Below are 12,998 nucleotides of genomic sequence, written 5' to 3' on the forward strand. Positions count from 1 at the left end.
TGTCAGTTTTAATGAATTATTTGTCATATATATTCCCACGGCAGAAATGTTTTCGCCGTTTAACCTCATGTCAAGTTCAATCATCAAGAAATATTGCGAATGCTTTTTTAGCTCGACTATTCGATAAGAATAAGTAGAGCTATTGTAGTCACCCGAGCGTCGGCGTCGGCGTCGGCGTCGGCGTAACCACTTATGTTAAAGTTTTTGTAATAGTTCAAATATTTTCAAAGTCCATTGACATATGGCTTTGAAACTTTGCACACTTGTTCACCATCATGACCCCAACCTATAGACAGGAGGAGGTAACTGTATCAAGCATTTTGACAGAATTATGCCCCTTTTTCGACTTAGAATTTACGTTAAAGTTTTTGTAATAGTTCAAATATTTTCAAAGTCCATTGACATATGGCTTTGAAACTTTGCACACTTGTTCACCATCATGACCCCAACCTATAGACAGGAGGAGGTAACTGTATCAAGAATTTTGACAGAATTATGCCCCTTTTTCGACTTAGAATTTACGTTAAAGTTTTTGTAATAGTTCAAATATTTTCAAAGTCCATTGACATATGGCTTTGAAACTTTGCACACTTGTTCACCATAATTTACCCAACCTGTAAACAGGAGGAGGTAACTGTATCAAGCATTTTGACAGAATTATGCCCCTTTTTCGACTTAGAATTTACGTTAAAGTTTTTGTAATAGTTCAAATATTTTCAAAGTCCATTGACATATGGCTTTGAAACTTTGCACACTTGTTCACCATCATTACCCCAACCTGTAAACAGGAGGAGGTAACTGTATCAAGCATTTTGACAGAATTATGCCCCTTTTTCGACTTAGAATTTACGTTAAAGTTTTTGTAATAGTTCAAATATTTTCAAAGTCCATTGACATATGGCTTTGAAACTTTGCACATTGTTCACCATCATTACCCCAACCTGTAAACAGGAGTAGGTAACTGTATCAAGCATTATTTTTTACTATCAAGCACTAGAATAGTCGAGCGTTGCTGTCCTACCGACAGCTCTTGTTATGAAATCTTAACCCTAAAACCTAAAGTGGAACTATTAATTCTAATACATGTAACTCGTGGTGGCTGATTTGCTACGCTTTGTGCGTCGCATTGTCGTTGGTGACAACACGACAAAACGGCCAAACGGCGCATTGTCGCACTGTCGTCTTGTCGTCCTGTCGCTAACGATGCACACCAAACGGCGTGTTGTCGTGCGGCGTGTTGTCGTGATATCACATTGTCGCGTTCGGTTCAAATCGAAGGATTAGCTTATAAGCCAAGCGACAGGGCGATATCGTCACAACGTGCCAAACGACATCGCGCCGTTTGGCATGCTTCGCTTGAGACAAGACGACAGTGCGACAACGCGACGTTTGGCGCTTTGTCGTGTTGTCGCTAGCGACAAGACGAAAAGGCGATAACGGTATAGGTTATGTTGTCGCTAAAAAATGGCGAGGCCGTTAGACCGAGACAATTTTTTTCAGAAACATCCCGAGGTGTCGCCCAGCCAGTGTTATATCCTCGTAACTAACGGGTTTCATATACTATAACTGTTTTATCGCAATGGCATAATGTTTACTTTTTTTGTAATAGAAATAAATAAATTAATAAATAAATCGTTAGCTACATTACAGTTATTTATGATAAGGCAGTTTTTTTCAAGTTGTTTTCGCTGCAGCAAAAAAAAAAGATATACAAAAGACATCCACTGTTAGAGGCGAATTGTAAAACTGTTACCAAAATTGATTCAAAATTAAAGGGCTTTTTTTCAGTGGAAATTGTTTATTCAGCGGATGTACCTTTTGATTAAAATGAGAGTAAATTTCATTTCATAAATTATCTTTGTTTATATTTTTCATTGTATTTATTTATTTTATTTTATTGATTCCTATTTATTTATTTATTTTGCTACTGGGAATGTCCGTTACTACTGCCCCATTGGAGCCTCTGTGAAAACAACTATATTGATAAATAAAAAATCAACCGCTGTATAGCAGTCGAGTTTTTTTCTTATATGAATCAATGAAAAAAACTGTACTGTTATATATCAATACAGTTTTCAAATGCTCATTGAAGTGTACTGAGTATAATGGGTTAGTAAGAACAAAAGAAAAGTTCCAAACCGTGCGATCAATAAAACTTCAAGCATCGGAAGGAAACGTGTCACAATTAAAAGCGATAAGAATAGACTGGCAGCATACTAGTATAAGCTTGGGTTCCGAATACTGCACTAATATACATTTCATTGTGACATGCAGAACAGGGATATTCTTTAAGTTAATATATGACTCCTATGCAGAGGCAGTATGTTTTTGATTGACCGGAAGTTACCAAAAAACGGTATTATAAATACAGAAAACACAGAACAATGGCAAGAAGTCGTTATACGGACGGGCATAATTATTATTACCTTTTTAGAATTTAATGGAAGAATGTGAGACATGTGCTTCGAGTATCATTTCTATTGTGTGCTCATTTCCAATTTGTCGCAAATAGGACATCGGTCACACCTCGTGAGACAAATGTGCTCCTACAGGCAAACATGTTTTACAAACATATCTTGTTCATTTTAATATTTTAAGCGTTAAATGTTTGGGTCACAACCAAATAGAACTAAATATAATTTTCTAGCTTCATTTAGTATACATTCTTAAAATGATAAAGGCTTTTGTGTGTTGTAACTTACAGTATATTTGATATTTTGATTGAAGCTGAACTAGATGCATCACGACAAATGTGTCTGCAGCTGGCTCAGCAGGTCAAGGAACTACATATGTACGAGGTGATGTATTCTAAAGCTTCCCAACAACTAGATTATCTTAACAATACTGTGGTGCCACAGAAGGATTCTGCTATAGACCAATTGCAACAAAAAATAACAGATCTGATCAGTAAGTAGAAACATGTGTTAGTATATCCTGTTGTTGTTGTTTTTTGTTTTTTTTTGTTTGTTTTCCAGGTACACTTCATATTCCATATATACTCTGCGAATTATAGACAGCTTCTTGTTGATATCGTTTTTAGCTCGACTTTTCTATGAAAAGGGGAGCTATCCTACTCGCCCCGGCGTCGGCGTCGGCGTCGGCGTCGGCGTTGGCGTCACACCTTGGTTAAGTTTTTCGTACCACCCCACTTTATTTCAGAAGTATTACAAGTATGGCTTTGAAACTTACCATACTTGTTCACCATCATAACCTCCATCTACAGACAAGAGTACATAACTCTGTCAAGGTTTTTGACAGAATTATGGCCCTTTTTTGACTTAGAAAGTGTATTGAGCTTGGTTAAGTTTTTTTGTACCACCTCACTTTATTTCAAAACCATTGGAGGTATTGCTTTGAAACTGACCATACTTGTTTACCATCACGACCTTCATCAACAGACAAGAGGACATAACTCTGTCAAGGTTTTTGACAGAATTATGCCCCTTTTTGACTTAGAAAATACATTGAATATGGGTAAAAATCCACTTATTGCCTTAACCCTTTGAGATATTGCTTTGAAACTTTTAATGCTATTTCACATCATTACCCCCATCTGTACGCAAGAGAAGGTAACTCTGTCAAGGATTTGTTTTAAAAATTAAGGCCTTTTATCGACTTAGAATCTTTGGTTAAGTTTTTAGTACCAGTCCACTTTTTGACTGAACTGTTTGAGATATTAATTTGAAAGTTGGAATACTTGTTTACAATCATGATTCCCAAACATGTCCAGGAGAAGGTAATTCTGTCAAAGATTTTATTTGAATTATGGCCCTTAACTGTCAATGTTTTGTATTATAGGCAAGCACTAAAAAACTTAAAAAATCTAAAAAAATTCATTCCTATCCACTTGTTCACTTTACCATAAATTATGTCATAATAAAATAATTCTTCACTAAATATCTTAATGCTCATGGCCATTGTTCACTTTAAAAATACAGAGATTCTTGTATTGCCTTTTACTGCAAAAACTTTTTTTATTGGCAAGCAATAAAAAAGTCGAGCGCGCTGTCTTACGGACAGCTCTTGTTTATTGTTGTTGTTTAAAAAAACTAAACTAAATACGATAGATGGTAAAGAAATGATTCTATAAATACATAATGAATTTCTTTTACTTTTTATTCCTTTTTAGTCCCCTACCGGTTTAACCGGAGGGGACTTTAGGTTTACCCTCCGTCCGTCCGTCTGTCCGTCCGTCTGTTTGTCAGTCAGTCCGTCCGTCCACAAAACTGGATCCCGCGATAACGCAAAAAGTACTGAAAATATTTTTATGAAACTTGATATATGGATAGATGGCAGTATGGAGATTATACACGTCTTTTTCTTTTGTTCCTATGTAGAAAATTCTGGTTGCTATGGCAACAAATAGTCTGAAAATATGGCAAATTTAACACATAAACTGGATCCAGTGATAACTCAAAAAGTTCTGAAAATATTTTTTGAAACTTGAAATATGGGTAGATGGCAGTCTGGAGATTATGCACATCTTTTTCTTTTCTTCCTATGTTGAATATTCTGGTTGCTATGGCAACAAATAGTCTGAAAATATGGCAAATTTAACACATAAACTGGATCCAGTGATAACTCAAAAAGTACTGAATTGCTATGGCAACAAATAGCCTGAATTTCAAGATTTCTGATTTTAAATTTTTTCAGCTTTTTCACCATAAGTTCTTTATTTCTTAAGGTGTTTACTTCAAACTTTAAATATAGAATTTTTATGAAAAAAAAATGTTGTCTTTTTTAAAATAACTTCTTTATTATTTTTAAATAACTTTTTTATTTCCAAATGTATCTACTTCAAACTTCATATATATGTTTTTTATTATCACTCAACATTTTGAGAAGGTTAAATACTCTAGCAAGACTATTTCCAGAATTATGTCCCCCTTGAACTTAGATTTTTTTCGAGAAATTGGTATTTTTTACTCCAACTTCTTCATTCCTTATAGGATTTACTTTAAAATCCCACATCGTAATAATATGACAAGGTTGTATAAACATAATTTCCTTACTAGGCAAAAAAACTTAACACATTACTGTGATATAGACAAACTTAGAACTCAAAAGATTTAAGTTCATTCATGTCATTCATTCACTGGTAAAATTGAATGGCCAATGGCCCATCAGAATGTTGCTGGGGTTCTAACCGGTAGGGGACTTATGGATTGCTTGCAATACTATGATAATTGTTTGTTTATAATCAGATGAGGTGGCGGATTTACAAAGAAACAATATTCCACAAGCAGAGCATGTGGAAATTCTTCAGACAAGACTAGCAGAGACGAGACAAGAACTTAAACAGTATTATGGTAAGTTAAATTTACTATTGTCTAGGTTTCTTGTTGTTTTGAAACAATGACAGAAACGAATGTGATAATAGATCTTAATCAATATAAGTAACTTTTAAGTTATGAGATTTTTATCCCTCATGTACAGACTCAATCAAACCGAGTCTGCAAATTTCATGTAATTTTGTTGCGATTAATGCTTCCGAGGGATCACTTTGTTCCCTGTTTTTTTCTTTTATTAATTCTTGACATATAAAGCCTTTATAAACAGGTGGACAATCTTGGGTCACCATAACTCTATTACTCTCTTGTTGATGATAATTTGTTCATTGAATTACCGCATTTCCTTGTTGATCTTGTTTATCATATTTTATTATTTGTTTAGTAGAGATTATAATTTCATTTATATTCCTAGCATTAGTTCCAGACCATTTGCTCTCTTTTCTATGGGCGTCGAACAGTTGTGTTTGTTAGTACCTTACAGGTGGTCCTGTGTTGCTGGGTATATTGAGGAGTGCGTTTAGTAGATGTCATCCTTCCTTGTTTTTTTCATTTCAAATGTTAGTTCTTAGGGAAACACAATCATGATATAAAAGTATATTATATTTTGCGACTTGCTTATTTTCTATAATTCCAAATATCTCTGTTATCTTCAACGTTTTTTATTATTTTAATGAAGAGGACAAATATGGAACCAAAATGGCTAGCTTAGAGAGGAGGAATGAAGCTATGAAAAAACATGTGACTGAAATGGAAACTGAACTGAAAAATCGAGAGGATGTTGGAGGTAATAAAATATTTGTTAAATATTTAACAAATCTTTTATTAAAAAGCAACTCTATATTATTAAGACGCATATTGAAACATCGTAAACTAGTTAATTTCAAGATTAGAAATGCTCATAATTCTGTATTTATTGATACACAAGCCTTGCTTCATTGCTTATAAATATTAGCTGAGGTTCCATTATAATCTTTTCATTCACCACTGATTTTCTCAAGTATTAATTTTTCTTCTACGATATAAACTTATGAATTGATATCTCACTGCGTATGTACCAATTTTTTTTGTCACCTAACGGATTCCAATTATATTTAAATTGTGAGAGCTAATCTTTAATCTAATACTTTCGAGTATTGATAAATAAAAAATCAACCGCTGTATAGCAGTCGAGTTTTTTTCTTATATGAATCAATGAAAAAAACTGTACTGTTATATATCAATACAGTTTTCAAATGCTCATTGAAGTGTACTGAGTATAATGGGTTAGTAAGAACAAAAGAAAAGTTCCAAACCGTGCGATCAATAAAACTTCAAGCATCGGAAGGAAACGTGTCACAATTAAAAGCGATAAGAATAGACTTGCAGCATACTAGTATAAGCTTGGGTTCCGAATACTGCACTAATATACATTTCATTGTGACATGCAGAACAGGGATATTCTTTAAGTTAATATATGACTCCTATGCAGAGGCAGTATGTTTTTGATTGACCGGAAGTTACCAAAAAAACGGTATTATAAATACAGAAAACACAGAACAATGGCAAGAAGTCGTTATACGGACGGGCATAATTATTATTACCTTTTTAGAATTTAATGGAAGAATGTGAGACATGTGCTTCGAGTATCATTTCTATTGTGTGCTCATTTCCAATTTGTCGCAAATAGGACATCGGTCACACCTCGTGAGACAAATGTGCTCCTACAGGCAAACATGTTTTACAAACATATCTTGTTCATTTTAATATTTTAAGCGTTAAATGTTTGGGTCACAACCAAATAGAACTAAATATAATTTTCTAGCTTCATTTAGTATACATTCTTAAAATGATAAAGGCTTTTGTGTGTTGTAACTTACAGTATATTTGATATTTTGATTGAAGCTGAACTAGATGCATCACGACAAAGGTGTCTGCAGCTGGCTCAGCAGGTCAAGGAACTACATATGTACGAGGTGATGTATTCTAAAGCTTCCCAACAACTAGATTATCTTAACAATACTGTGGTGCCACAGAAGGATTCTGCTATAGACCAATTGCAACAAAAAATAACAGATCTGATCAGTAAGTAGAAACATGTGTTAGTATATCCTGTTGTTGTTGTTTTTAGCTCGACTATTCGATAAGAATAAGTAGAGCTATTGTAGTACCCCGAGCGTCGGCGTCCGCGTCGGCGTCGGCGTAACCACTTATGTTAAAGTTTTTGTAATAGTTCAAATATTTTCAAAGTCCATTGACATATGGCTTTCAAACTTTGCACACTTGTTCACCATCATGACCCCAACCTGTAGACAGGAGAAGGTAACTCTATCAAGCATTTTGACAGAATTATGCCCCTTTTTGGACTTAGAATTTACGTTAAAGTTTTTGTAATAGTTCAAATATTTCCAAAGTCCATTGATATATGGCTTTGAAACTTTGCACACTTGTTCACCATCATGACCCCAACCTGTAGACAGGAGGAGGTAACTCTATCAAGCATTTTGACAGAATTATGCCCCTTTTTGGACTTAGAATTTACGTTAAAGTTTTTGTAATAGTTCAAATATTTTCAAAGTCCATTGACATATGGCTTTGAAACTTTGCACACTTGTTCACCATCATGACCCCAACATGTAGACAAGAGGAGGTAACTCTATCAAGCATTTTGACAGAATTATGCCCCTTTTTGGACTTAGAATTTAAAGTTACAAGTTAAAGTAAACCAAAACTTAGAAGTTTAAGTTTAAAGTTAAAGTAATCCAAAACGGCCAAACGGCGCATTGTCGCACTGTCGTCTTGTCGTCCTGTCGCTAACGATGCACACCAAACGGCGTGTTGTCGTGCGGCGTGTTGTCGTGATATCACATTGTCGCGTTCGGTTCAAATCGAAGGATTAGCTTATAAGCCAAGCGACAGGGCGACATCGTCACAACGTGCCAAACGACATTGCGCCGTTTGGCATGCTTCGCTAGAGACAAGACGACAGTGCGACAACGCGACGTTTGGCGCTTTGTCGTGTTGTCGCTAGCGACAAGACGAAAAGGCGATAACGGTATAGGTTATGTTGTCGCTAAAAAATGGCGAGGCCGTTAGACCGAGACAATTTTTTTCAGAAACATCCCGAGGTGTCGCCCAGCCAGTGTTATATCCTCGTAACTAACGGGTTTCATATACTATAACTGTTTTATCGCAATGGCATAATGTTTACTTTTTTGTAATAGAAATAAATAAATTAATAAATAAATCGTTAGCTACATTACAGTTATTTATGATAAGGCAGTTTTTTTCAAGTTGTTTTCGCTGCAGCAAAAAAAAAAGATATACAAAAGACATCCACTGTTAGAGGCGAATTGTAAAACTGTTACCAAAATTGATTCAAAATTAAAGGGCTTTTTTCAGTGGAAATTATTTATTCAGCGGATGTACCTTTTGATTAAAATGAGAGTAAATTTCATTTCATAAATTATCTTTGTTTATATTTTTCATTGTATTTATTTATTTTATTTTATTGATTCCTATTTATTTATTTTTTTTGCTACTGGGAATGTCCGTTACTACTGCCCCATTGGAGCCTCTGTGAAAACAACTATATTGATAAATAAAAAATCAACCGCTGTATAGCAGTCGAGTTTTTTTCTTATATGAATCAATGAAATATATATCAATACAGTTTTCAAATGCTCATTGAAGTGTACTGAGTATAATGGGTTAGTAAGAACAAAAGAAAAGTTCCAAACCGTGCGATCAATAAAACTTCAAGCATCGGAAGGAAACGTGTCACAATTAAAAGCGATAAGAATAGACTTGCAGCATACTAGTATAAGCTTGGGTTCCGAATACTGCACTAATATACATTTCATTGTGACATGCAGAACAGGGATATTCTTTAAGTTAATATATGACTCCTATGCAGAGGCAGTATGTTTTTGATTGACCGGAAGTTACCAAAAAACGGTATTATAAATACAGAAAACACAGAACAATGGCAAGAAGTCGTTATACGGACGGGCATAATTATTATTACCTTTTTAGAATTTAATAGAAGAATGTGAGACATGTGCTTCGAGTATCATTTCTATTGTGTGCTCATTTCCAATTTGTCGCAAATAGGACATCGGTCACACCTCGTGAGACAAATGTGCTCCTACAGGCAAACATGTTTTACAAACATATCTTGTTCATTTTAATATTTTAAGCGTTAAATGTTTGGGTCACAACCAAATAGAACTAAATATAATTTTCTAGCTTCATTTAGTATACATTCTTAAAATGATAAAGGCTTTTGTGTGTTGTAACTTACAGTATATTTGATATTTTGATTGAAGCTGAACTAGATGCATCACGACAAAGGTGTTTGCAGCTGGCTCAGCAGGTCAAGGAACCACATATGTACGAGGTGATGTATTCTAAAGCTTCCCAACAACTAGATTATCTTAACAATACTGTGGTGCCACAGAAGGATTCTGCTATAGACCAATTGCAACAAAAAATAAACAGATCTGATCAGTAAGTAGAAACATGTGTTAGTATATCCTGTTGTTGTTGTTTTTAGCTCGACTATTCGATAAGAATAAGTAGAGCTATTGTAGTACCCCGAGCGTCGGCGTCCGCGTCGGCGTCGGCGTAACCACTTATGTTAAAGTTTTTGTAATAGTTCAAATATTTTCAAAGTCCATTGACATATGGCTTTGAAACTTTGCACACTTGTTCACCATCATGACCCCAACATGTAGACAAGAGGAGGTAACTCTATCAAGCATTTTGACAGAATTATGCCCCTTTTTGGACTTAGAATTTACGTTAAAGTTTTTGTAATAGTTCAAATATTTTCAAAGTCCATTGACATATGGCTTTGAAACTTTGCACACTTGTTCACCGTCATGACCCCAACCTGTAGACAGGAGGAAGTAACTCTATCAAGCATTTTGACAGAATTATGCCCCTTTTTGGACTTAGAATTTACGTTAAAGTTTTTGTAATAGTTCAAATATTTTCAAGGTCCATTGACATATGGCTTTGAAACTTTGCACACTTGTTCACCATCATGACCCCAACTGTAGACAGGAGGAAGTAACTCTATCAAGCATTTTGACAGAATTATGCCCCTTTTTGGACTTAGAATTTACGTTAAAGTTTTTGTAATAGTTCAAATATTTTCAAGGTCCATTGACATATGGCTTTGAAACTTTGCACACTTGTTCACCATCATGACCCCAACCTGTAAACAGGAGGAGGTAACTATATCAAGCATTTTTTTTTATTATCAAGCACTAAAAATAGTCGAGCGTTGCTGTCCTACCGACAGCTCTTGTTTTTTTGTTTTTTTTTCCAGGTACACTTCATATTCCATATATACTCTGCGAATTATAGACAGCTTCTTGTTGATATCGTTTTTTATTGTTGTTGTTTTAAAAACTAAACTAAATACGATAGATGGTAAAGAAATGATTCTATAAATACATAATGAATTTCTTTTCCTTTTTATTCCTTTTAGTCCCCTACCGGTTTAACCGGAGGGGACTTTAGGTTTACCCTCCGTCCGTCCGTCTGTCCGTCCGTCTGTTTGTCAGTCAGTCCGTCCGTCCACAAAACTTGATCCCGCGATAACGCAAAAAGTACTGAAAATATTTTTATGAAACTTGATATATGGATAGATGGCAGTATGGAGATTATGCACGTCTTTTTCTTTTGTTCCTATGTAGAAAATTCTGGTTGCTATGGCAACAAATAGTCTGAAAATATGGCAAATTTAACACATAAACTGGATCCAGTGATAACTCAAAAAGTTCTGAAAATATTTTTTGAAACTTGAAATATGGGTAGATGGCAGTCTGGAGATTATGCACATCTTTTTCTTTTCTTCCTATGTTGAATATTCTGGTTGCTATGGCAACAAATAGTCTGAAAATATGGCAAATTTAACACATAAACTGGATCCAGTGATACCTCAAAAAGTACTGAATTGCTATGGCAACAAATAGCCTGAATTTCAAGATTTCTGATTTAAATTTTTTCAGCTTTTTCACCATAAGTTCTTTATTTCTTAAGGTGTTTACTTCAAACTTTAAATATAGAATTTTTATGAAAAAAATGTTGTCTTTTTTAAATAACTTCTTTATTATTTTTAAATAACTTTTTTATTTCCAAATGTATCTACTTCAAACTTCATATATATGTTTTTTATTATCACTCAACATTTTTGAGAAGGTTAAATACTCTAGCAAGACTATTTCCAGAATTATGTCCCCCTTGAACTTAGATTTTTTTCGAGAAATTGGTATTTTTTACTCCAACTTCTTCATTCCTTATAGGATTTACTTTAAAATCCCACATCGTAATAATATGACAAGGTTGTATAAACATAATTTCCTTACTAGGCAAAGAAACTTAACACATTACTGTGATATAGACAAACTTAGAACTCAAAAGATTTAAGTTCATTCATGTCATTCATTCACTGGTAAAATTGAATGGCCAATGGCCCATCAGAATGTTGCTGGGGTTCTAACCGGTAGGGGACTTATGGATTGCTTGCAATACTATGATAATTGTTTGTTTATAATCAGATGAGGTGGCGGATTTACAAAGAAACAATATTCCACAAGCAGAGCATGTGGAAATTCTTCAGACAAGACTAGCAGAGACGAGACAAGAACTTAAACAGTATTATGGTAAGTTAAATTTACTATTGTCTAGGTTTCTTGTTGTTTGAAACAATGACAGAAACGAATGTGATAATAGATCTTAATCAATATAAGTAACTTTTAAGTTATGAGTTTTTTTATCCCTCATGTACAGACTCAATCAAACCAAGTCTGCCAATTTCATGTAATTTTGTTGCGATTAATGCTTCCGAGGGATCACTTTGTTTCCTGATTTCTTTTTTCTTTTATTAATTCTTGACATATATAGCCTTTATTAACAGGTGGACAATCTTGGGTCACCATAACTCTCTTACTCTCTTGTTGATGATAATTTGTTCATTGAATTACCGCCTTTCCTTGTTGATTTTGTTTATCATATTTTATTATTTGTTTAGTAGAGATTATAATTTCATTTATATTCCTAGCATTAGTTCTTGCAGACCATTTGCTCTCCTTTCTATGGGCGTGGAACAGTTGTGTTTGTTAGTACCTTACAGGTGGTCCTGTGTAACTGGGTATTTTGAGGAGTGCGTTTAGTAGATGTCATCCTTCCTTGTTGATCTTTCATTTCAAATTTTAGTTCTTAGGGAAACACAATCATGATATAAAAGTATATTATATTTTGCGACTTGCTTATTTTCTATAATTTCAAAATATCTCTGTAACCTTCAACGTTTTATATTATTTTAATGAAGAGGACGAATATGGAACCAAAATGGCTAGCTTAGAGAGGAGGAATGAAGCTATGAAAAAACATGTGACTGAAATGGAAACTGAACTGAAAAATCGAGAGGATGTTGGAGGTAATAAAATATTTGTTAAATATTTAACAAATCTTTTATTAAAAAGCAACTCTATATTATTAAGACGCATATTGAAACATCGTAAACTAGTTCATTTCAAGATTAGAAATGTTCATAATTCTGTATTCATGAATACACAAGCCTTGTCTTCATTGCTTATAAATATAAGCTGAGGTTCCATTATAATCTTTTCATTCACCACTGATTTTCTCAAGTATTAATTTTTCTTCTACGATATAAACTTATGAATTGATATCTCACTGCGTATGTACCAATATTTT

The 12,998-nt window shown here is 34.2% G+C and overlaps 1 protein-coding gene across 3 annotated transcripts in view; it reads left to right on the top strand.

Annotated features, from left to right (window-relative positions):
- The window catches only part of LOC132720065 (myosin-11-like), a 74,000-nt gene that overhangs the window by 56,366 nt on the left and 4,636 nt on the right, over window positions 1-12,998 (top strand). Inside the window, exons 14-19 of one of the 3 annotated variants that reach the window (XM_060704055.1) lie at window positions 2,728-2,907; window positions 5,205-5,309; window positions 5,968-6,075; window positions 7,173-7,352; window positions 11,837-11,941; window positions 12,610-12,717. In XM_060704055.1, coding sequence (XP_060560038.1) covers window positions 2,728-2,907; window positions 5,205-5,309; window positions 5,968-6,075; window positions 7,173-7,352; window positions 11,837-11,941; window positions 12,610-12,717 — 786 coding nt within the window. The remainder of the gene's footprint in view (window positions 1-2,727; window positions 2,908-5,204; window positions 5,310-5,967; window positions 6,076-7,172; window positions 7,353-11,836; window positions 11,942-12,609; window positions 12,718-12,998) is intronic. The other 2 variants (XM_060704063.1, XM_060704071.1) reach the window with 2 other exon arrangements.

Source organism: Ruditapes philippinarum, unplaced genomic scaffold (genome assembly GCF_026571515.1).
Source record: "Ruditapes philippinarum isolate M1 unplaced genomic scaffold, ASM2657151v2 ctg1364_1_1_1_1, whole genome shotgun sequence".
Taxonomy (NCBI): domain Eukaryota; kingdom Metazoa; phylum Mollusca; class Bivalvia; order Venerida; family Veneridae; genus Ruditapes; species Ruditapes philippinarum.